The sequence below is a fragment of the Trichomonas vaginalis genome, chromosome IV, assembly GCF_026262505.1.
Source record: "Trichomonas vaginalis G3 chromosome IV, whole genome shotgun sequence".
In the NCBI taxonomy this organism is placed as follows: domain Eukaryota; phylum Parabasalia; order Trichomonadida; family Trichomonadidae; genus Trichomonas; species Trichomonas vaginalis.
The window spans coordinates 4803179-4827072 of record NC_067206.1 but is presented as its reverse complement, the minus strand read 5'-3'; the positions used below and the strand labels follow the sequence as shown (position 1 = coordinate 4827072).

At 33.8% G+C, this 23894-nt stretch overlaps 12 protein-coding genes and 5 pseudogenes across 17 annotated transcripts, besides 3 other annotated features; 9 read left to right on the top strand and 8 right to left on the bottom strand.

The window, feature by feature from the left end:
* Positions 1-231: 231 nt before the first annotated feature.
* Positions 232-269: a mobile genetic element.
* Positions 232-269: a terminal%2Cinverted (terminal inverted repeat of Banshee-A3 transposon ID:TVAGG3_0031540).
* Positions 270-1889: 1620 nt separating this feature from the next.
* Positions 1890-2945, top strand: TVAGG3_0031530 (uncharacterized protein; the record flags this gene model as incomplete). Its single annotated transcript, XM_051220457.1, has 1 exon — positions 1893-2147. One exon carries the CDS (start codon positions 1893-1895, stop codon positions 2145-2147), a length of 255 nt encoding a protein of 84 aa, XP_051105443.1.
* Positions 2946-3206: 261 nt separating this feature from the next.
* On the top strand, positions 3207-4363 carry TVAGG3_0031520 (annotated as a pseudogene). The gene has a single exon. A coding segment is annotated over exon 1 (1157 nt).
* An 802-nt stretch (positions 4364-5165) lies between these two features.
* On the bottom strand, positions 5166-5666 carry TVAGG3_0031510 (RNA polymerase II transcription regulator recruiting protein; the record flags this gene model as incomplete). The annotated part of the gene is made up of 1 exon (XM_001305546.2): positions 5166-5666. The coding sequence occupies one exon, from the start codon at positions 5664-5666 to the stop codon at positions 5166-5168; it is 501 nt and encodes a 166-aa protein (XP_001305547.1).
* Positions 5667-10331: 4665 nt separating this feature from the next.
* Positions 10332-10694, top strand: TVAGG3_0031500 (uncharacterized protein; the record flags this gene model as incomplete). Its single annotated transcript, XM_051220456.1, has 1 exon — positions 10332-10694. One exon carries the CDS (start codon positions 10332-10334, stop codon positions 10692-10694), a length of 363 nt encoding a protein of 120 aa, XP_051105442.1.
* Positions 10695-10959: 265 nt separating this feature from the next.
* On the bottom strand, positions 10960-11807 carry TVAGG3_0031490 (annotated as a pseudogene). Its single transcript has one exon. A coding segment is annotated over exon 1 (848 nt).
* Positions 11808-12257: 450 nt separating this feature from the next.
* Positions 12258-23894: part of a mobile genetic element that runs on past the window's edge.
* On the bottom strand, positions 13436-14284 carry TVAGG3_0031480 (annotated as a pseudogene). The gene has a single exon. A coding segment is annotated over exon 1 (849 nt).
* Positions 14394-14795, top strand: TVAGG3_0031470 (uncharacterized protein; the record flags this gene model as incomplete). Its single annotated transcript, XM_051220455.1, has 1 exon — positions 14394-14795. The coding sequence occupies one exon, from the start codon at positions 14394-14396 to the stop codon at positions 14793-14795; it is 402 nt and encodes a 133-aa protein (XP_051105441.1).
* On the top strand, positions 14815-14970 carry TVAGG3_0031460 (uncharacterized protein; the record flags this gene model as incomplete). The annotated part of the gene is made up of 1 exon (XM_051220454.1): positions 14815-14970. One exon carries the CDS (start codon positions 14815-14817, stop codon positions 14968-14970), a length of 156 nt encoding a protein of 51 aa, XP_051105440.1.
* TVAGG3_0031450 (phage tail repeat-like family) lies at positions 14989-15573 on the top strand (the record flags this gene model as incomplete). The annotated part of the gene is made up of 1 exon (XM_051220453.1): positions 14989-15573. One exon carries the CDS (start codon positions 14989-14991, stop codon positions 15571-15573), a length of 585 nt encoding a protein of 194 aa, XP_051105439.1.
* Positions 17899-18162, top strand: TVAGG3_0031440 (uncharacterized protein; the record flags this gene model as incomplete). Its single annotated transcript, XM_051220452.1, has 1 exon — positions 17899-18162. One exon carries the CDS (start codon positions 17899-17901, stop codon positions 18160-18162), a length of 264 nt encoding a protein of 87 aa, XP_051105438.1.
* TVAGG3_0031430 (CYTOCHROME B-C1 COMPLEX SUBUNIT 6, MITOCHONDRIAL family) lies at positions 18215-18913 on the bottom strand (the record flags this gene model as incomplete). The annotated part of the gene is made up of 1 exon (XM_051220451.1): positions 18215-18913. One exon carries the CDS (start codon positions 18911-18913, stop codon positions 18215-18217), a length of 699 nt encoding a protein of 232 aa, XP_051105437.1.
* TVAGG3_0031420 (uncharacterized protein) lies at positions 18946-19530 on the bottom strand (the record flags this gene model as incomplete). The annotated part of the gene is made up of 1 exon (XM_051220450.1): positions 18946-19530. One exon carries the CDS (start codon positions 19528-19530, stop codon positions 18946-18948), a length of 585 nt encoding a protein of 194 aa, XP_051105436.1.
* TVAGG3_0031410 (uncharacterized protein) lies at positions 19554-19850 on the bottom strand (the record flags this gene model as incomplete). Its single annotated transcript, XM_051220449.1, has 1 exon — positions 19554-19850. The coding sequence occupies one exon, from the start codon at positions 19848-19850 to the stop codon at positions 19554-19556; it is 297 nt and encodes a 98-aa protein (XP_051105435.1).
* Positions 19878-20252, bottom strand: TVAGG3_0031400 (uncharacterized protein; the record flags this gene model as incomplete). Its single annotated transcript, XM_051220448.1, has 1 exon — positions 19878-20252. One exon carries the CDS (start codon positions 20250-20252, stop codon positions 19878-19880), a length of 375 nt encoding a protein of 124 aa, XP_051105434.1.
* Positions 20548-21138, top strand: TVAGG3_0031390 (uncharacterized protein; the record flags this gene model as incomplete). The annotated part of the gene is made up of 1 exon (XM_001293703.2): positions 20548-21138. The coding sequence occupies one exon, from the start codon at positions 20548-20550 to the stop codon at positions 21136-21138; it is 591 nt and encodes a 196-aa protein (XP_001293704.2).
* Positions 21818-22417, top strand: TVAGG3_0031380 (annotated as a pseudogene). The gene has a single exon. A coding segment is annotated over exon 1 (600 nt).
* Positions 22977-23418, bottom strand: TVAGG3_0031370 (annotated as a pseudogene). The gene has a single exon. A coding segment is annotated over exon 1 (442 nt).

Here is a 23894-nt window from a genome sequence, read left to right as displayed (position 1 = left end):
TTGAGGTTTATCCTTCGCTTTTAAGATCATTGAATTTGATTTTTATATAAAATAGTTATATATTAGAAAATAATATGAGTTTATGTGATATTATTTTTCAGAAGATTTTGTGTTCTTCTTCAAAATTTTATTTTTTTATTAAAAAGAATCTTTACAAAATATACATTGACTTTAATTAATATTTAAAAACGTGCTCTATCAAAAGTTCCAAAAATTCAATATTTTAGCTTTTCTGAGGTGTCACTTTTGATGAATTTCTGTTTACAACAGTCCATGTAACAGAAGCATGTAATTTATAATATTACTATCTTTAACTAAACAAATCTTGCATTGAAAATATTCAATTTGTTCAAGGTTTCGAATTATGAATTTGCTTCAACTTTTCACTTAATAGTCCTGACAAAAGAATTTATTTCATTGAGAGAAAGATATTTTTCGAATTTGAAGGCCTTTAATAATCAATTTGAATCAAAGTAAAAATAAACAAGAGAGATAATATTGATTAATGACAAAAGCTCATAAATTTACTTATTTAAATGGATTTTGCGCTTATATTTGAAATAAGACACTTATGAAATCAAAATTTTCAAATTGAGAGGCGTAATAATAAAAAACAGACCTTTTACAGATAGAATTTAGCATTGTGGATTATCATATCAAGTAATTCACAGAGTAATATAGATAAAATTTCGAGATCAAATTTCAAGAAATTAAAAATCATTGTGTAAACGCAAAAATATAATGTATATTGCTTTTTTATTGACTTAAATAAAGATCTATTGAAACAGTAGTGTTTGGGAAATCAGTGATAAAATTTATTGAACTTGGCAAAATTAATGAAAAATGGGAAAAACATGGAGTAAATAACTACTGTTGATATTGTTATATAAAAATATTTTCAAGAAAAGTTCGAGAAGATTGAAAACGATCAAATAAAATTTTTAATTTGGATATACATTTAGACTAGCTTATCTTAGTAGAGGCGATTTTATGGCCAAATATAAGTTTTTAACGAAAAATGATTTTTGTTGAATTTTTTGTGAGGAGAGTTCAAAAAAACTTCAATGAAAATTGTAAACGATAAAAAAGTTTTTGATATGAGAAGATATACATTGATTGATTTAAAAGGAATTGCGTGTGTAAAAAAAAATATTAATTGTTCGAATAAATTTTCATTGTTACTAAAGTGGATAAAATATATCAAATAAGGATATTATAATGAAAGTTAAGAATAATCGTTTGAGACAAACGGCGCGGTTAGAAAAAATCAAAAAAAGCATTACATGGATTTAATTATATTAAATGCAATTATTTATCAAATCAATGTGTAAAAATTGTAAACTGATAGTATATTTTTTGAGAGTAGCATAAAAATTTTGAGAGAAAGTAACGAATATTTCATAAAACGCACGTTTTGTTAAGTGCATGTGATTATATAGTCCGAATGAATTGCATGAAGCATACGCCGATGGCTATCAAAATTGAAATCATATTTCTTAGAATTATTGATTTGAGTTTCAGTCAATTTTTTCTTCAGAAAAAATTGAAAACACTTGTAAGGAAAATAAAAAATAGATAATTGTTTGTTATTGACTTTGTCAGTTCATTTTTCATAAATTATGCGGCAAAAAATTCAGAATTTTACTTTTATCAAACCGCAAAGATAAAATAAGAAAATTTGGAAATTTGTTTAAATGTAGTACTTATATACATATTCACATAAAAAATTGCTTTATCAGTGAAAAGTGACCCTGATTTTTTTAATTCACCATCGAATAAATTATATCCATTCCAATAATATTACAATAGAACAAAAAATTCAATGTCTTATCAAATCGTTTTTTTATAGAGATTTAGCGGTTTTAATATTTTAAATTAAATCATTCCAGATAATGTACTCATACCAATCTGCCCAGCCATTCAGAACAGTCAGCAGCTTCAACTACGATTACAACTCAAATGATTCATCCTCCATATCATCATATGATTCCTTCTCGAATTTCATGTCCTCTTCATGTGACGAGTCAGGCGAAGGTTCCAACATTTCCCTTCAAGAAATGAGCTCATATAACAAATATGGATCAGCTCACTACTTCCTTTCATCGAACAGTTCCATCTACACCACATCAAGTTGCTTCAAACTTTAAGCAATATTGATTGCCTTATTCCTTGTTTGTATGTAAATAGTATTTATCGTAAATTTATTCATTGACTTTTTTTCTCACTCGGTAAATTTTTTCGATTATAATTTTTATTCGTTCAAACCTTAAATTAATAAGTCCATGTAGTTATACTATGCATGTTTAAAGATATTATGTCGACTATTTGGCTGTAGGTCGATACTTTAACCCTTGATATCCCATAATTTTTGAAGTCTTCATATATTATTTGATTCAATTATGCTTTTATATATGCGTTATGCAGTATGTTAATAATCAATCGTTAAATTGTTATCCATTCGAGAAAATAAATATCCAAAATTATCATTTGAAAATAGAGCATTAGCATCTATATTTAATCACCAATTTTGTCATGTTACAATTTGAGAATCTCTTTTTGTTTTTATGTCTCAATATGTAAGATTTGTTGTAAGATATATTTTTATGATTTTTATTCAAATAAAAGCATTTGGGAGGAATGTATCTCAGATATCCTTCATAACACAGTTCATAAATGAGGAAATTTAATAAAATTTCCATTTTGATATATTTTTATTTCCGCAACTCTTTGAAATTGTTTTTTCAAGTTAGGGATATTATATTTATACCACAAATGGCTGATTTTCAGAATTCATTTTTGTTAATTTGATTTCTATGGTGATAAAGTATGCTTATGGATAAGTACTGCCGAAAAAGGTATCCTGCTAATAGATGTTATCCAAATTAAGGTTCGAAAAATATCAAACCAAAATCTTTGGAGTTATGTACTATTTTCTTCAATTAAGAATTTTCTTCGTGATGCCCTTGATAAATATTTGTGTGAAATTGAACAATCCTATAATTTAGATTTCACTCAAAATAATAGACTCATTTTCAAGACTGCTTACCTAAAAGGATAAGCTCTGTGTAAATTTATCAAATGGTTTTCCAAAGGAAATAAGAGCAAACACATATTAGCAATTTCAGAACTTCGACAAAAAAAAATTGTCTCTCTCTCAGATGGAGAATTTTGTCACTTTTTATATCACTTTTGATTGATAGAAAAAAATGGGCACTGAACAGAGCGTCAGCCGATTGGACTATGTTCCATTATGGGACGGCCTTGAAGTTCAGCCAGCCAAGCTAAAGCAAAAAGTACATAAGAAGATTCCTTTATTCAAAACTGCATACCATGGAGTTTGGTCTTTTGCTTACCCTGACTCTGTTGCGCCAGAACCACGCGTCGGGCATGCCTATATCTATGATGCTTCAACTGAGAGTATTGTTATTGCATACGGATATGGTTCTTCTCAAAGGTATCTTAATGATATTTGGATGTTAAATATTGCAACGAATAAATGGACTCAAATAAAAGCCAATTTATTGTCTCCACGATCTTACCCATCCGGAACACTTGTTGGTAGACAATTTTATGTATTTGGCGGTGAATGCAATTCGAAATACTACAATGACTTACATTCCATTAATTTGGATACTGGAGAAGTACGTATAGTTGAAGTCCCAGGTATTCAACCCTCTCCAAGATCATCTGCTGTCTTTTTTGCAATTCCAGATGCGTTATTTCTTTGGGGAGGCTCTACAAATGGTCAAATTCATAGCGGTGTACATATTCTTCGTGCCAATGCTGATGGCTGGCATCGCCATGAGTTAATGCACACAGGACGTGCAGCTCCAGCATATTGTACACATCGCGGCTGTTATTACATTTTCGGGTCAAGTAAAGGTCACGGTATAATCAAATTTGACCCACACAAAAGTCATTCGAGTCTCTACATTGCACAGGAACAGAACCATCTCATGAAATGTCGCATGCCGCCATTTGCGGAGTTAGTGACTATCTTTTCGTCGTTGGCGGAGAGGCAGAATCATCATTCATGCACATCTACGCACTGGACCTCAACAGAAATTGGTGGTTCGCATTTCATGTCCGACCAGACATGGAATCGCTCGGTCCTGAGGACGGAGCCATCAATAAAGTTGGCCTTTTCATGTTGCCGCGCGAACATTCCGCGACACTTGTCTACCACGAGAAAACAAGAACTCTCATCTCGACACTTGGCTCTAAAATGCACAACCCACCTCCAACGTTCCATCTGTCGATAGGACAAGCACTCGCTGCTTTGCATATGAGGAGTGATATGTATGATGTTCTCCACCTTAGCCTGCCGAAGAGTTCTTTAACTGCGGAAGTTGATGCTGAATAAAAATAGATTTTTTGTTATTAATTTTTATTAATTTTATAAAATAATTTTATTTCTTCAGATTTTTTAGATTTTTATGGTTATACTCTTATACTTTAAATTGTTTAGCTAAAGTATTATTTGTTTTCTCTTACATCTTGTTTGTTTACGTTCAAGTAAAATGAGATGAATATAAATAGTGAATTGGATAGATAGTTCTAGGATAAATCAAGATTACTTGGTACAACCTTTGATATTGGTACATAAATCATGATCAAAAATCGAAATGAATTGTTTTCTAACATTTATTTAGTGATTCTGTTCTATCTTTTTATAAATCTAAGAATTGTGTCTGTTAAATTCGTATGTTAAAGTATTTTTGCAATTACAGTCTTTTGGGAAAAAATTATTTCGTAAATTTGGTAATCAAAATGAGCCATAATGGCGATGTCCGGATTAACAACCACTTGTTGCAGATTTCTCAAGGATATGTTGGTTAGTATTTTTGTAATTCAGATTCTTGGAATTTTGAATTGACGATAAGTGATAAAATGCTATATGAAAGTAATGTTTATCCCTAGCAAGATTATTATATCATATAAAAATGGTATGTTATATTTTAGATAAAATAATGAATCTCCAAATCACTCGTAGATAAGCCATAATTTAAAAAATGATGGATTTTGTAACTAAATACTCTCTATTTATTCGATTTATCTATACTGAATTTAAATTCAACATTACACCCTGAAATGTAAACACTTTGAATTTAAAAAACTACATAATTAGGATAGACGTAACACAAACATTTATATATCTAAATAATTCAGAGATCAAAATCAAACTGTTGAATATCTCCGTAATCAAAATTGATGAGACCATCATCCATCATTGGTGGTTGGGTGAAGTCTTCGATAATATTCTGAGAATAGAGTGGTTGTGCTTCAATCTCATGAACGAACTCTGGTTCAGACTCGTGTTTATGTCTGTCCCTTTCTTCTTGTCTCATTAAGAGAGCATAACGACTCTTAATATTAATATCTGTACGGCCTGTGAACTCCTTAGCGATTAAGGACCACTTTCTGCCATGTTGTTCAACGAGATTTAATAACTTCTCGTCATCTTCCTTGCACCATGGGCTGCTATTAAGATGTGGAGCAAGGTAGTTTTTATAACGATCTCTGCATTGACGAGCATTTCTTGTAACCATGTACTCACTAACTTTCTTCCAATTTGAAACACCAAGAACTTTAACAAGAAGCTTAAGCTTCTCATCTTCGGATGGTGTGAATTTATCCTTTGGGTGTGGCTTTCCAACTGGAGACATCTTTATTGGGATGTGAATATAAAAATGAACTGAGGAAGATAGAGGAAACAAACGATATTCAATTTTCTGAACTCCCAAAACCTTTGAAAAATTATTCAACTCAAATTATAATTGCAGTAAATTAGAATATTTAATGTCATACATGCGAGATTTAATAGTTTAAATTTTGTTATCCATAAACAATATTCTATGAGGTCTCTTAAAATATCAACTAAGATAAATTTTGAAAATCTGAAGTCTCATCACACTTTTCAATGCTCGATTTTTAAAAACTGTTTAAAAATGGAGCTTATATTGAAATAGTGTAGAGACTAAAAATTACCTCAGACTTTTCAGAGGATTGAGTTGCCACTCAATCCTCTGAAAAGTCTGAGGTAATTTGCAAAGTTTATTGAGTTTTTGATTTTCGGATTATTATTGGATGGTGAGTCTATTTATTAGTTATATGTGGTAGTTCTCAAATTTTTCAATATAAATTATTTACAAATCAGAAAATTGTTATTGTTACGGAGAAATAAAAAATGTCACAAATGGTATTTTAAATAGAATATCAACTTAAAATATTCCCCGTAATAATAACCGACAAAAATTGAAAGTGGGGTTATCAAAATTCAATTTAAACTATTCCGCCATAATTTAATTAAAAATTAATCAATAACCTGATGTATAATGGCAATTATATCCGATCAGAGGATTTCTTTCAAAATGAATCAAATGTTGGTCGATGCAGATATATGTATTAGATGAGCAGTCAAGGAATTTTTTTCAAATCCGAGAGTTCAAACTCTTACCGTAACACTTTGAGAAATTTTATTTCTCACAATTTTTGTGAGTGTCATCAAATTTAATAGGACTAATGGGAAAATTGAGAATTTCCATGGTCATCAGGTATTCTTGATGTTTTAACTACGTACATATATTTTTAATAATATTTGCAAAAAACAAGAAATGTTGATAAATCACCTTAGACAAGAAATTTCATTGACTCTCACTAATATCATTGATGTATTTATATTATCAAAGTATTATTTCAATTGATTTATTTGATTTTATCATAATTATATCAATAAGTTTAATCAATTTATATCTGATAACTTCTCATATAAATTCTGTTTTCATGTAATATGTCCTTCTAAATTCTTCATATGAAATGGATATTTAGACTTTATTCAATTTGAAGATTGTGGAAATGTTACATTTCTATTTGAACACTTCGTCATATTGCTATTTAGACAAATACATTTCATTTTTATATAGTTATCTTAAATAAAACAATTTCAATGATTTCCATTTTGATCAAATTTCTGTTATAGATGATTAGAATGCGTAGTATTGTTCACTTGTGTTATCATTTGGAAAACCATAGATATATTAATATATTGTCTAAAATCCTTAAGAAAATTGAAGATTCGATCCAATTCAAGTACTGAAAATCTATTTTCACCCTTATAAATACCATCATAAATAATGATATGGTTATTTCATCAAAATTTGTGACAAGAAATATGCTGAAAACGTCTTTTCTGTATCTCGTAAATATATTATTCACGCTATACTATCAATATTTTAATAATTAGGTTTTCTGCATTGTTACTATTTCTTTTTTAGTTAACTATTATGATAACCCCAAATTCTTTCACAAATTGAATTCGAAGCCTAGTTTTTTTGTATGAGAGAATAATATTAATGAAAACATTGAGTAGATTCATTTGTATAATGATTTGGCTGTAGATGAATAATAAATCAGGATAATGATTTAGCAAATCAGAATTTTTTTAAATTGAAATAAAGAAAAATAAAAAAACAGCCCAGACATATATATGATTCGTGCATTTTCAAAGTAATTTAATCGCAATTGCGCATAATAATAACTTATTTCAAGAAATTTTAATCAAGAGTCCAAATTTAACAAATATGTTTGGTAAAACCTCTACTTCATTCCCTTACTTAAATTAAATTGAATTCCAATTAAAAGCATCAGAAGTTTATGTAATATATTTACCATTATTAGTGACTGAAAAGTAAAACTAAAAATAGTCATCAAAAGTCAATAGAAAAGGGCTGACAAGATATAGATCATATGATTATAGTAGCATAATAATTCATTATTGATATATTTGAGAACAAAATGTATTAGGGAACAATTCAAGTATACATTTTACTTTAGATTGGCATTATTTTGTTATTGTTCATGGATCAATAGTTCTACCTCATTATGAAGAACTATTTCATTAGCTGAGTTTTAATAATTAAGCATCATGAACGATGGAAACACTCCCCTTAATATGGCTTTTGCAAAAAAAAGTAAATAAATATTTCAACATCTCTACAACAAGTTGAAGAGATTGATTGAACCCAAATAGCGAAACTTGATGATTCTGGTTATCAAGATAAAAATACGAGCACAGCAGTGCGATGAAATCTTTGAAATATTCAAGCACAGCTAAAAGTTATAATTTCCATGGATCTTGCTAGTAAAATGTAATTTTAAAGGATGCACAAAGTAAACAATGTACATAATTAGATCAAATAAAGGAAAGACATCAATAGCTCGAAGATAATATTCAAGCTTCAAAAAATTAGTAATACTAATGAAAAAAATTTGCAATGATTAATCTGAAGCTAATATTATGTCTATGTATCTCAATTGGTAATTGTTATGTTAACTCATTAGAGAATTTAAATTCATTTTGCTTATTATGAAAGAATTGAATGTATTTAAAGAGTACATGTGCTTTGATTTTTCTTTGTCTTATTGCTTTCCAAAATTCATGCATGGTTCACTCAGTTTGGTGATGATTGAATTCATTGAACTGATTTTTCATAAGCTAATGTGCTTGTGTGTTTACTCAGAATTCACTTGTAAAAATTTATAGTCTTTAATATTCAAATATGATCCATTCTTTAGGTTTGAGAGTCAATTCTTTCAATTAGAGATTTTAGTATGGATATATTATATTATTGACCGATCACCCATCTGTGCACAGTAAAGTTACCCTGAACTTCAAAGTGATTAGAGAAAAATGAATATGGATAACTTGAAAATCTCAAGATTGGATTTTTTTATCTGAAAATCTCAATGAAAATCTTATTAAGATAATGTATTATCAGAATATAATTTGATTCCTTTAATATAAAGTTCAACTTCATCGGAAACGTTAATCCAGGATTAGGATCACTCAAATCCGAAAATTTATATTAAAAATATTATTAAAATGCTTTCCTAGATTCACCATATTAAGGGTAGAAGGTAACGTTACATTCTTTCAAAAAAACATCATCGACTTGGTTACTTGAAATAAGGGTTTCGTTTTGCTAAAATTGTCACTTTTATAGCATATTTGTTTTTGGATGTTTTGCGAAACCAAAAAAAAACAAACTAAAAAAAAAAAAAAAAAAAAAAAAAAAAAAAAAAAAAGGTAGTGGGGCTTCCAGGCACTTCGTGCCCTCTAGCCCCGAAGATGTTTAGTATAAATGAAGTTCTTATATACGGGTCTTCCAGGAGCTTTTCACAAATTATATATGTTTTCATGTTTTGTCAAGACTTCTTCGTAAAATCAGACAAAAATAATGTTTAGGGTAGAAGGTTAGATATAACCTCTTTTCTAACCTCTTTTCTACCCTCTTGAATTTTCAAGACTTCTTCGTACATGTTTTGTCACTTTTCTGTCACTTTTCAGGAAAAAACATTTTTATTATTATATATAAATGAATTTTACAAAACCTCCGTTACCGTTCTTTGGAAATAAGAGTAAATGTAAAGATATTATATTGAGAGAACTTAAGAAACTACCGAATGGTCTAACATTTGTAGATTTGTTCGGTGGAAGTTTCTATATATCCCATTTGTGCCATACTGTATTTCCTGACTCAAAGATTATATGCAATGACTTCGACAACTATATGAACCGTCTCAAACATATTCCAGACACTAACAAAATATTGAAAGAGTTAAAAGAAAAGATACCTATAGGTAAGATGGAACGTATACCATTAGATAAGAAAAATATTGTGAGAGAGGTTTTGAAAAAAGCAGAATATATAGACTGGGATAGTATATCTGCTAGACTATTATATAGTGGTGCTATAAGAGTTCATGACATTGAAACACTTATGTCAAAAGTTTTATATCTCAATTATACAAATGTTTTCAAAGAGGACATAGAAAAATATATTGAGGGTATAGAGTTTGTGAGATGTCATTGGACAGAGTTGTATGAAAAATATAAAGACAAGGAAAATGTTTTCTTTATGGTGGACCCACCGTTCTATAACACATGGATTTTCAATACCAAGTAGACTGGACTTTGAGAGACTCTTTAGAAACTTTAGACGTTTTACATAACCATCCATGCTTTTACTTTACATCCGATAAAAGTGGTTTGGAAACCGTTATGAGATGGTTAGAGGACATACATGACTATGAGTTTAGATATGACAAGATAGAATATGAGAGAGGTCCTATAAACTGGAGAAAGTGTCACAATAAAGAAATTTTATTGGTAAGTAAATGTGGTTTGAAATAGGACTACTTGTTTTAGGTTTTTTCCATTGTGTCATTTATTTATTTGACGTGGCAGAAAGATATAGAGAATATGAAGATGAACCAATGTCTGCAAATGTTCAGCATATGTACTCGTAAGAGATATTTTTATCTAATATTAAATGGACGCACAGAACTTAGCGAATGCACAGCAACCTGGACAACCAAACCCAGAGAATATTCCAAATGAAGTTAGAATACAAACTGCAATGGCAAACTATGGTCAAGTGCCAACAGATGTACAAATGCAAACTGCCATGTCAAATGACGCTGCGTTAGGTTTGCCACCATGGTATGCAAATATGAGATGGAAAGAGTTTTATACAAACCCTGAAGTGGGATATAAACAACTTTATGCAGATGACGCGAACACAGGAGTTGACCCAGAATATGTTTTCTACCAGAGGAGAAATAGAATGTATGAGCTCCAGTTAAAAAATGCTATGGAACTCAGAAGGAAACGTAAGAGACTAGGCGGACATTAGATTTTTACATATAGTAAAATGGGTTTCTTCAGTAGTATTGGAAACTTCTTTCGAAATGTTGGAAGAGGTATATGGAATGGAATAAAAACCGTAGGAAGAGGAATTTGGAACGGAGTCAAAAATATTGGTAAAAGAGTAGGTCAGTTTGTTGGTATTATACCTAAAGACCCTGAACCAGAAGAACAAGCTCCTGTTATACAACAGCCTGAACCTGCACCACAGTCAAGTTGGCAACCAAATCCAACACCTCAACCGTATTAAAAAATTATATTTTTACCGTTCGATAGTAGTTGTATATGAAACTAAGTTCTAAGTAAAACGCATGGTATAATGGAATTATTCTTTTTCTTCCATCTGTAGTAAACCATACTTGAAAGTCTGAAATACTTCCACTTGGTGGTTCGTATAACTTTGTAGGTTTTTCGTAAAAGTCATTTGCCAAGCATAAAAAAGAGTTTTGTGCACCAGAAAATGAAGCATGAACTATAATAGCATCTGAGTCGAAAACATCTTTAAATAAATATGGTTCATCTCTTGCATATCGACTGTAAATATTTGCTAAAGGAAGTTTGACTTTCTGATTTAACATTCTTTGCAAATAATACCATGACATTGCAGTGAATTCTGTATATATTTGTTCGTCTTTCTTTGGATTGTCTTCGTAGATTTGAAATGACACTTGTGAATTTTGTTTGTCATATACAATTCTCACATAAAGTGTGCTCTCGGTATTTGCATATTCATCAGCATATTTTGCATAACATGAATTTATTTTATCTTCTATATTTTTTAACGCAGTCTGTAGAGAAGATGAAAGGTCAACTTGTATTAGCTCAATTTCTTCCCACATTTTTCGTTTCCCTTCAGATATATAATCTATATGAAACCTTACAATAAATGGAAAACTTTTATCTTCTACAGACACAAACTTCATTCTACGAAAGCCAATAGCTTTTGTGACAGATGGGTCTCTTAGCCATCTTAATGGGTAGTCAAAACGATAGCCTTCATGCTTTACGGTCTCTGTCTCAAACTTTTGACCGACATTAGTAAAAAGTTCATCTAATGGTTTAGTTGTAGCAACTCTTGAATTTTCTTTTCTATTGGAAGCATATTTTATCTACAATAAAAATGTCAAATGAAACAGCGTCTATGAGAGAAATACAACACAACCGACAACTCATTATGCAAGCTCTAAATAAGAACACAACAAACTTTTCAAACTATTCTAAGATATCTGAGTCATTGAAAGAAGGAAACTTAAAACTGACAATAAACCCAATGACAGATGAGTTTCTGTTTCAAGACAATAAGAACCATACTGTCTGTATAAATCCAACAAAAGGAACTTTAAACGAGAAACCTATAAATGAACTTCTTTTGAAAACAGATGTTGACAACAAAGCTGACAAAGAATATGTAGACGATGCAATAGCAAAAGAAGAAGAAAGAGCTAACAATGCTTATGCAACAAAAGAACATACTCATCCTGAACTAGCAGACAAAACATATGTTGACAATAAAATGTCAAGTGAAGTGACAAGAGCTGAAAACGAATATTCTAAAAAGACTCATACACATTCTATATCTGATATTACAAACTTACAAGAAACCTTAAACAGTAAAAGTGACGTTGGACATACACATACATCTTCTGAAATAACAGACTTAAACGTTAGCCTTGAAAATAAAGCAGATAAAACATATGTCAATGAAATATACCAAAGTTTGATAGGAACAAAAAATATTGAAACTATTGTTGGTGACTTTTCTGTCAATGAAGAAAATAAATATTTTAGATGGCAGTTGGTACAGTCCTTAGAAAATGGTATACGGTATAAACTCATTCCGAAAAATAACAATGAAATGTATGTAAGCTATATAAAGAATGATGGTACACAAGTTAAAGTTCCATTAGACAACAACTGCTACTTAAACTTATATGGAGACGAACAAAAGAAATATTTAAGAGTTTATGAAATGACGGATATGACATTGTCTAACGTAGCTCCAGCACCGTATTATTATGACTATGGTGTTGACGCACGTGTAGACCCAAAAAAGCAAACATTATATTTAGATTATTATAGATATAAAAGATATAATGCAATAGAAAAAACGAGAATAGTATATTATTATACAGATGACAGAAATAAATATTATAGTCAAGATTTTACCTACCCTGAAAACATAAGATTATATTATAAAAAATATTCTGACACAAACCAGAAGAAACCTGAAATAGTTACACTATATTTTAAGTTCAAAAGAGACAATCCTATATTATCTCATATGTTTGATTTAATGAACCCAGTAGGTTCTATTTATACATCTATGGAAGCAAGAAGTCCTCAAGTAATGTTTGGTGTTGGTGCATGGGAACAAATAGTCGACAGGTTTTTGTATTGTGCAAACTCTTCAAAGGAAACAGGTGGAAGTAAAACGATTTCAGGTGAAAATTTACCTGCACACAGTCACTACATAGATTTAAGTACATCTCAAGCAGGTTGGCATAAGCATAAATTTTGGGATTGGCACGCCTTGAAAAAAGGTAAAGGATATGATGTTAAAGACGACGTTCAGTTTGCTATAAATTGTTACTGGAGTGACACTCAGGGAGATGGAAACCATACACATCGCGTTTCAGGATATACGCAAACAACGGGACAAAGTAAAGACTACATGCCACCTTACATGACAGTTTACGCATGGTATAGAATTGCTTAGTCGTCATTTTCAACTTCTTTAGCATATTCGTCAGGAGTTGTCTTATATTTGTTAGGAACTGTCTTTGAAAGTATACCACCTTGAACCTTAACAAGTTTGAAACGAGGTCTGACAATAGTCGTTTTATCTTCTGCTTGCAGTCTGTACATTTTGCCATGTTTGCCTAAAACTTCATAATATTCTCTTGTATACTTTCTTCTATTTTTACGAACACGAATGCGAGTACCTGTCGAGTTCCCATTGTTGTCATAGTCAATAGTATTTTCATATGGGTCGCGTTTAGGTATTTCTATTTTTACTTTGTCACCTTTCTGAAGTTTGAAGCCCGGCATTCTTTCTTGTTTGTCTCTTTTGACTAAACTATTAAATATATAGTCTTTCTCTAAGTCGGGGTTGTTTTTCATTTCTTCGGGGGAGTGGTTTCCCAAACCTTTTTGTTTACGGCTATTGTAAATATTTAAAACTTGTCTCATCTTTGCCATGGAGAAGTGCCTATATTTGTCGTCATATGACATTTCATTTACTTCACCACCTTGTGGTTGATTTAAGTCTCTTAACATTTTTATACAACTGTCAATGACACCAAGAGCAGAATGGTTTTGGTCGACAATGAAATATTGGTTTACATTTTTTGAACGCAGATAGTTTTTTACATCATCTGATTTGAAAGAACTTTCACAGTCAGATGTCAGTTTTGTTGGATGGTATTTGTCAACGAATATTGTCAAAGCAGTTTTCACATCTAAAATATTTTTGGACCATAATGGTATGGCTTCACAGTATCTTGTGTTTTGACCGACAAATATTAGCCAGTATGGTGGTCCATCTTCTCTATACCTCGGAATGTTTTCCAAGATATCCATAAACCAAGCATTTGGTGTTGAACTAAAGATTTTTATCATGAGTGCTTTCTTTGTCGCTTTAGAAACATAGGGGTCCTTGTTTGGATTCGTCATTTTTATCCTATAAGAAATGGGTTTATTTGGCGCATTAGCAGGAGTTGCATCTAGATTTTTACCCGCAGTGGGAACAATAGCCAGAGGTGTATTTGGAGTTGGAAGGAAGATTTTGAGTACATTAGGTATACTTAAAGAGAAAGCACAACCTATTATACAAACTGTACAGAAAGGTTGGGAGGTAGCACGAGATGCAGCAAATCTTATTCCAAATCCTGAAACAAGAGGAAAAGTTCAAGGATGGATGGACAATGTAGGAAGACAAGCAGGAAACTATTATAACAAAGCAAATGACTACTATAACCAAGCAGGACACTATATGGACCAAGGTGAAAGATTCTTTAACAGAGGATATAACCATGCACAACAATGGGTAAACAATAACCAACCTCAACCGCCTCAAACGTGGGGAATGTAAAGTTTTTTACTGAGATGAAATGAACAATACAGCATTGAGACAAATGGGTTCAAGATGGATTTGTCGGCTTCCAGCAGTTACACAACCACGTGTTTGTCAAGTTCTTCCTATACCTCAGGAAGTTTTAGACCGACTTAAAAAACCTAAACAACCAGTTGAAAACAAAACAAACTAAAATTTTTACTGAGATGAAATGACCGAAGAAGTTGAAACGGTAGATTTGACACCACAAACAAAAAGTTCAGAACCATTGTCAAAACCTGTCAAAGAACTTACAGATGAAGAGAAAAATTCAATAATAGAAAGTGCCAGGTCTGGAAATACAAACCCTAACTACAAAGTCACTTTTCATAGAAATGGAACGGCTAGTATCTCAAAAAAGAAACAGACTCTCACAAATAAAATATTGAAGTCTGAAGGAGCTTTCGAGACAACAGATGGAAAAGTTTACTTCACTGACCAACAGTTCATTATAGAACATCTCATTGACTTAGAGTCGAAATATTCTAAACTTTACAACAAACACAAAAAGTTGAAAGGAAAACAAAAACAAATGGCATATGATATTTATGAAGATGTTGACGACACAACCATACCTGCAAGTGAGGTAAAGTCAGAGGAACCGAAAAGTGACGAAAAACCAATAGAAGAAGGGAAGCCACAAACTGAAGAAAAACCAAAACCAAAGGTTAGTTTCCAAACTAAACCAAGTCAACCTTCATTAGCTGGTATGGGTTGGCGTCAAAGACTTATGGCAGCAGGCGGTTATGTAAAGTAAAGAAAAAACATTTTTTTTTTTTTATAAAAATGCCCCCATATAGAATGGATAGAAAATCTGCTAGAATAAAAGCAGAGTTGCAAAGATATGGTTGGAGAGTTTCGAAGAAGTTTAAATATAGGAAGGGAAGACCCATAAAAGTCTATGACAAATTGTCTGGTCTTCGCTATGAAATGGACTTAGAAACAGCACGCGCAAATTATCCAAACAGACTAGAGAGGTTAGAAGAAGAACGTCTTATGGACATGCCTTTCGATGTTAGTGAACCTCAAGTTGAAGGACACGACGGCTTTGCCAGATTCTACTGGAAACATGACGAACAATTGCATCCTTTGAGAAGGAAAAAAAAAAGGTGAAGACGCACATGCTCCCATGGAAAGAACAAGATATGCATATGAAAAGTATCGTGAAGTTAGAAGTCAAATTACATCTGGTCGAACCTTTACAGTAAACTTTGACGAAGGAAAGAACAAAGAAGGCTTCATGGGTGTACTTGCTGCCATACAAGACGGAAATAAGAAAGGATACAATCTCAGATTGACCATAACAGATTTGGACGGTCATATATACTATGCGCATGGCAATGTCACAACAGCTGCAATGCTTCTTGACGCTTTCAAGACTACAAAGAGAGAACAAATGGTTGACTCCGACTCAGACATTTTGAATGCAATTGAAGGAATTGCAAGTGTAAAATTTGAATGGTATGAACCTAACCCTCAAGCAGTCAGACAACATGCTGGATACTTCCCCTTCATAAATAAGTCTGACATTGACTTGACAAGGTATGGAATTTACAATTCAATTGAAACAATTGTCAATGAACCTTGCATTCTTACATGTCTCAGGAACTCTGGTCTTGTTACAGATGAGAAGATGAAGTATCTTGAGTCATGTGTGAAAACAAGGTACATGCTCAGAGGTCAATTGTCAAAATTGCACCGTTGGCAAATGTGAATATCCGAGTCAACATTCCGACTGAGAAAGGTTCTTCACATGACGACTATGTTGTTGACAAAGACTTACCATGGTTGAAGATTGTAATTGTCCACAACCACTTCATGTTGAACGAAAGTCTTACAAACCCATTGTTCGGAAAAGGCAAGTGCAACATTGTCAGAGCTGTAAACATTCTTTTCGAGAAAGGTTTGTTGGAACCAATTCCAGATGACAAGCTTACAGAAACTTTTGTACCAAAAGACGAAACAAACTTTTCATTGTTAGCAAGACCAAAAGTTGTTCCAGACAAAGTTCTAGTACAAAAGAAGTACACAATTCCAAAAGGAGTTGGATTGTTCGGATACCAACCTGAACCAGAAGAACTTCCAATGAGGTTGCAAGAACTTCAAGATGCTATAAACAAACTTCCATTGAGACATCCAATTGACGTCAAATTGTATTGGAGAGCTTCTGAGTTAGGTCAGAAGGTTTTATATGAAACAGGTTGCTTCGACGATGTTTATGAGATAACAGGAGAAGTTTCTCAGAAGATAAGAGACTCACTTGAATTTCCACAAACTGGACCAATTGGTTGCGACAAGTTCGACTCAGATGAAAAAATATACTATGTCGACCTTAACGCTGCATACATGAGGTTTGTCCAATATATCCCGACTGGAATTCCAAACGAAGATGGTGAGTTCCCGGGAAGGAACTATACAGTTGGAAAAGTCATACAACAACTGTATGATATTAGGAAAGCTTCAAACCCCAAACTTGCAATGACACTCAAATTGCTTATGAATTCGACATGGGGATATTCCATTAAGAAACCTCAAGAGATGAAGAGTAAACATTATGAGAAGGTCGACAACTTTGTTGAAAGGTTTTCTCCTTTTGTTTTGAAGTACGAATTCACTCAAGGTCAAAGTGGCTTAGTAACCACATTAAAACCTATTGTCGAACATTGGTCCTATCCTCAGTTCGCAAAGGCAGTCCTTGACAACTACAACAAATTCTTCTCCGAAGTCAAATCCAAAGTGAAGGTTTACTATGAGAACATTGACGCACTCATGACGAACGAAGAAGGCTATAACAAACTCATTGAAATGGGAATGGTCGGTGAAAAGATGGGTCAATTCAAATTGGACAAAATTTTCACCGAAGTTCATGTCCTCTCCAAGCGTAAGTACTGGGGCATACTTGAAGACGGCACAGAAATAAAACATTGCATGAAGTAAAAAATTTTTATTCGAATTTGAATCGGACAGGTCGAGTTACACCATTCTTGGTCTCAAACTCATATATAACCTGTTTGTTTGTATTTTCGTCGACTATGACACGAGACACGAACATTGACCAAACGGACAAAAAGTGTCATTTCAGATGGTCCCGCAGCCAATCGCATTCGAGCACTTCGAAGAAGCCTTACGTTCCAAGGGAGAGGGTGTCTGGTGCAAGGCAGAGGTCATGAGACTCTACGAGCAGTACATCCTCAATGCCTGGGAGGACAAATCGTCCTTGGAATGGCAATTCTACCAACTCCTCTGGGACGACCTCCTACGCAACTGGGATGACGAAAGAGTCCAATTCAGAGGTCAGGAACTACTTGTCCAAATTATCCTTAATTTAAGCTACTTATCCAAATAAACACCTAAATTTACTTGGGGTTTCCCCCTAAAATAAAAAATTTTTTTTACTCTTAGAACCACTCGAGGTTCTCCTTACGGTTGTTGAGCTTGTCACCGTCAATGTGTCTGACCCTCGTCTTCTTGTCTGGATTTGGAACCCATTGAATTGCGACAAGCTTGCCCATGGAGATTGAACCGCGATTCCGAAGGTTAAGGTTCAAGTGTCCCAAGTTGTTGAGGACTGGGGTAAGAACCTTGCCTGTCTCCTTGTTGCGGATTTTGTATGGGTAGGGTTGGGAAATTTCATAAGCGTCATCGGCAACAAGGGTTGCCCAAACTTCCTCTTCTTCGTGTTTCTCTTCTTCCTCTTCTTCCTCTTCTTCCTCTTCTTCCTCTTCTTTGATAATACCTTCGGCAATTCTGTGTTCACGAATTACGGTGTTGGAGGTTCTGTCCTTTCCGAGTACCTTCCAGATGGCGTCTATCTCTTCGAAGAAACGGTAGATGAGTCTGGCAAGGTCTCGGTTCTCTCTCGCGTAAATGCGCAAGGTTTCCGTCAAATCATTCAGGCATTTCTCATTGGAAGCTTGGTTCATGAGGACATCGGCTTTGAGCTTGGTCATCTCTTCCATAAGACTACTTTGGAGAGTCTTAACGGTGTTTGTCAGATGAGCTTTCAAATTCAAAATTTGAATTTGAACTGGGCGCTTGTCTGGCAACATTGAAAGGACATCTGCCATTGTGTTCGGCTTCGGTGCTTGTTCGGACATCGAAAAAATGAAGTGGTTTGAGAATGACGGTTTTACTTCAAAAAGCTTGTTATGACGGTTAAGTCATACAACAAGTTTAAAATAATATCTTGTTCTTCTTCTGAACGTTTGTTGTCTCTTCCGATAAAAGTTTCGAACATGAGAACCAAAAAACGTTTTTTGAGATTGCGGAAGAGTTCAGGCAAACGTTCATATTCTGGATATGTTGGGAGCAGTTCAAAACATCTGAGCTGACTTTCGGACAAAATTGGGACAATGTCAGAAAATTCATCTTTGGTCGGACTGCTTGAAGGTAAGTCCCTTACATGTAAGTAGCTCTGGTAAAGTCTTCTCATTTCTGCTAACTTTTGGAGTATAGCTTCGTAGTTTAGAAGTTTTAATTTTAAATGTCTTATTCCACTCTTGACATCTAAACGGTAACTATCCATGAGGTCAAGAGTAGCTTTGGTAGCTTTAAGTGGAGCTATCTGTTCCTTGACTTCTGCAATTTTGGTTGCAATTGTGATTTGAGCTCCTTCAAGTTCGCCGTCTATGTCGTTCTCAACGCCTTCAACCATGGCTTGAAACTCTTCATCGGTCCATTGAGATTGGTGTGGGACGAATTTAACTTGCTTCATTCAAAAAATGAAAAAAAATGTTTTTACTCTAAACGTGCCATGTATATGGCTATAAGAAACTTACCAGAAGGCTTCTTCTTCACATGAGTCTTTGGCAACTTGAGTGTTGGTGTTGGAGTTCTTGGGGGAGGTGGCTCTGAAATTTCAAATCTCTCTCGAGCGCAACAACAGATGTCAGAATAACATTCCCCACTGTCCTTCTTGCCACCATAAACTGTGTATTGACCAAACTTGCATTTACAGGAAGACCGGTCAATACAAGGTTCACAGTTGAAATAGTTGTACACAAACCTGTTGAGTACGAGTGTGAGTAAAAACATAAAAAAAGTGAAGTGAAAATGAGATGTTTACTGAACTGGTTGGATGTCGCCTTCACAGGTTATGTAGAACGGCTGACCCGAGAAGTGAAGGAGAGACTGAATTGCCAATTTCATATGGGGTAGGGGGTTCTCCTTGTTTGGTATTTTTATCCAAGGACGTTTGTTTAGGAACTTAACAAGAGCTTCTCTTTTGGCGTCCTTTATGCCATCGTAGGCTGTCCCGTCTGGTATTTGAATTGGAATTCCAGTCGAAGTCTCGAGATTCAAGGCAGCCCTTCCAGAAATAGCGGTGAACTTGACCTTGGGCTTCATTACCCTGCGCAAGTACTGCTTAACAACTTCATTTATCTCTATAAGGTAAATTGCCTCGTCAAATCCTTCTGGTATTCCGAGTCCTTCCATCCGACAGGAAAATATTTTCCCGACAACTGGAAAAAATTTTCCCGACAACTGGAAAAAATTTTCCCGACGACAGGAAGAACTCTTCCAGTTGTCCGTCCGTAAACCATTCAAATTTTCGAAAATTGAGAACTTTTTGGTCGAACTTCAGGAAAAGTTTTTCCTTCCGACAGAAAAAGTTTTTCCTTCCGACAGGAAAAGTTTTTCCTTCCAACAGGAAAGGTTTTTCCTTCCAACAGGAAAAGTTTTTCCTTCCAACAGGAAAGGTTTTTCCTTCCGACGGTTAAGCCACAAACAGATGTCCGACGTACCACCAACCGAGCCCATTCCCAAACCAGAGGAACCTAAAGCACCAGCCCCTGCACCTCAGCAACCTCAGTTCCAGCAAGTCCCTCCACCAAATTACTACCAATTTCCACCTCAAGGTTACTACCAATTTCCACTACAAGGCTTCCCGAACTACCCTCCTCAGCCTATGCCTTACTTCCCCAACCCTTGGATGTTCATGTCAAACCCTCCACCCCAGCAATTCCAATCTCAATCTCAATCGAAGAGAGACCAAGACTTCGAAGAAGGTCTGAACCGTTTACGCAAAGAGTATGCTACAGCTCCAATGGAAGAAGACAGGCTTTCAGTCTCTTCCCTCAAATCGACCGATTCGACTCGTACCACAGATTCGGTTCGTGACCGTGAAGACTACCTCAAGCAGTCTGAGAGACTCTTCATCCTACAACCATTTACAGTTGGAGCTCTCAAGAACATGCGCAATTACGAAGGTCAGACACCAGCTGGAGACCGTAAAACAGACGTACTCGCAAGAGCAGTCCAACTGGTCAAGACAAAGACCGAGATAGTCGACTTCATTCTTGCAGCTTGCCCATACAAGTAAAAAAATAAACAATTACGAGTTAAACTTTTTACTCTTTCTTTTCTGAGTTGTTTAGAGCTGGTTTCTCTTGTAGGAACCTTTCGTACTCTTCCATGGTCATGTAATTGCGAATTTGGTACGCAATTCCAGGTTCGTTTTTTTGAACCTTACGTATGTAACGCTTCCATCCTCCTCAGGGAAGTAAGCTGCTAACATCTGACCAAGTTTTCTCGGTGACTCGGAGCTCATAAAAATGTCACTTTTTAAATGTTAAGTTTTTAGTCTTATTTTACCTTTGTTTACCCTTTGTTTGTCAAGGTAGTATTGGAGTGCAATTTCTCCAAATTCTCTGTGTCGGAGTTCTTCAGCATTTTCCAAGGTGTACCTGGAGAACTCAAAGAAGTTGTCAAGAAGATACTGCCATGCTGCTCTTCTGAGTTCGTCGGTATTTTGGAAGTGTTGCACCTTCGAGTCTTCTGACATGAAAAAAATGACACTTTTACACCAAAAATATAATTTATGTTAGAATGTTAGATCTAACATGTTTTCTAACACGTTTTCTAACATGGTCTAAAACTCTTGAATTTTCATGAATTTTCCCGAAATAAAAAATAAAATTAGTTTTATTTTTTATTTTATTTATTTTTTTTATTTTGTATAAAAGACATGATTTCAACAATCGGCACAACAACAATTCAAACAACTACAGCACCAAACTCGTTAGTCATGAATCCTACGTCAATGTTGGTAGAGATGAAAAACTTCATTCCTTCTTCATATACTTTCGAAACAAAAATCCAGAAGATAAAGCAAGAACTTTTAACAAGTAATTTAGACTGTAGTGCGAAAGATGAAACAAATGAACAGTATCTTTATGAAATGCAGGACATTATTGACCATTTACCCAAATTGCCTGAAATCCAACAACAAAAACTAACCATTCCCGAATTTGACGAAATAGAAGTCAAAGCAACTGACACAGTAGAAATAAAGAAGTTCATACGAAAGGTAAATTATGAATTCCTTGGTTTTCATTGCAACCATAAGGTTATGGACAAAGATTGCGACATGGTATATAAGAACATCTCTGACCTTTACAAATCCGAAGAATTTAAGACCTACGACAACTTTGTTTCGTTAGTTGCAAAATGTGTTTGGGAAATAAGAGATAAAGATAGTAGGGGTAAGGTATGGAACGAACAAATAAAACCCGCTATGTTCGAGATGAAGAAAACCATTGACGCCTTGGTTGTTTTAGCAGGTAAGGTTTCAGAATATAACGCAAAAATGAACCCGCAATGTTCAAAATGTAAAGCAGCAATGAGGAAATATAACTACTCCGTCAAAGAGATAGAACGTATGCGAAACGACTATGCAGATTTAAAGAAAGAAGCAGAAAAACCAGCAGAAGATAAAATGAACATTTAGAATTTCTGACAAAAACTATCCAACTGCTGACGATTTCCTTCTATCTGACGTCAAGAGAAATATAAAGAAACCTTCGGTATCGTTAAAACTTTTGACATACTAAAAGAAGAAATAGAAGCTACGAAATTGTTTAGAGTCATGAACCATCGCAACATATACATGTAAAACGCTTGTAAATAGTTATGTTAGAAAACATGTTAGAAAACATGTTAGATCTAACATTCTAACATAAACATTATTTTTACTGAAAAATGACCAAACTTCTGAGTAAAATGGCATATGCTTGCTTCCCTCGGAAAACCGAGAGAAGAGATTCCGTATGAAAATCGTGAAATTTCTCTAGACCGACTTTTACCGGCCTTGCCTAAAACTCATGAAAATCGTGAAGCACAGCGAGTAGGGAAGAAACCCCAGTCGCCAAACTCTTTATTTTAAGCTTGACTTTTTACAATTTGAACTTTGTTTGCGTAGATATGAATTCTGAAAGAAGTATGAGGGTCTTGTATGACTTTGTACTTCTCCCATAGTTCATGTCTGTCAAACTTACCTGCCATGGACTCTTTCATAAGTTCCATGAAATCGTCTTCGGACAATCCAGGGAAAAGTATAATGTCAGTAAGTATTCTTTTAACATCTTTACTTAAACTCTTTGCTGTCTGTACACAAATGACAACTGAGATGTTAAAGTGTCTGAGCTTCTTAAGAATTCGACACATATCTTGTTCTCTATTCTTAAGCAAAGGATGAGAAGCAAAGTCATCTAAGATAAGAAGACATCTATGAGGGTAAGTCTTCCAATCGTAATTGCAATTTCTTCGAAATGTATTCTATCTCTTTCTGTTTGTTTCTGAAGTGTTTCTTCTCTAATATTCTCTGCATTTCCTCATTTGGGTCTTTAAACTTCGAATTTATATACTCATTTATAGCATTATACTTCAAAACTCTTCTTTGTACTTCTTTATCCAATCTAACAACTCAGTATCCTTTATACATACTAACTTAGACTTCTTTATAATATCTTTGAACGAATTGACGGTTTGGTCAAATTGACCAGAAGTACTACAAATAACAACTAACTCATAGAATGGGTTCTTCTCATCTAGTTCTTGTTGTTGTGCAGCCATTTTAAGATAAGTGAAAGTCTTACCCGACCCAGGTGGTGCAATTAGACCTGTTATACATTCTGAGCAAATAAGAACTTGTCATGTATAGGTTTTATCTGAGCATTTTCTAACTTCCTCTTGTTCTTCTCAAAAACATTCTCAAATTTCTTGTCAATGTCAGCAAACTTTTTTTCTAACATATTTTTGAAAAATTAAAATTTTTATCTTTTAGAAAATGTCGAGCGA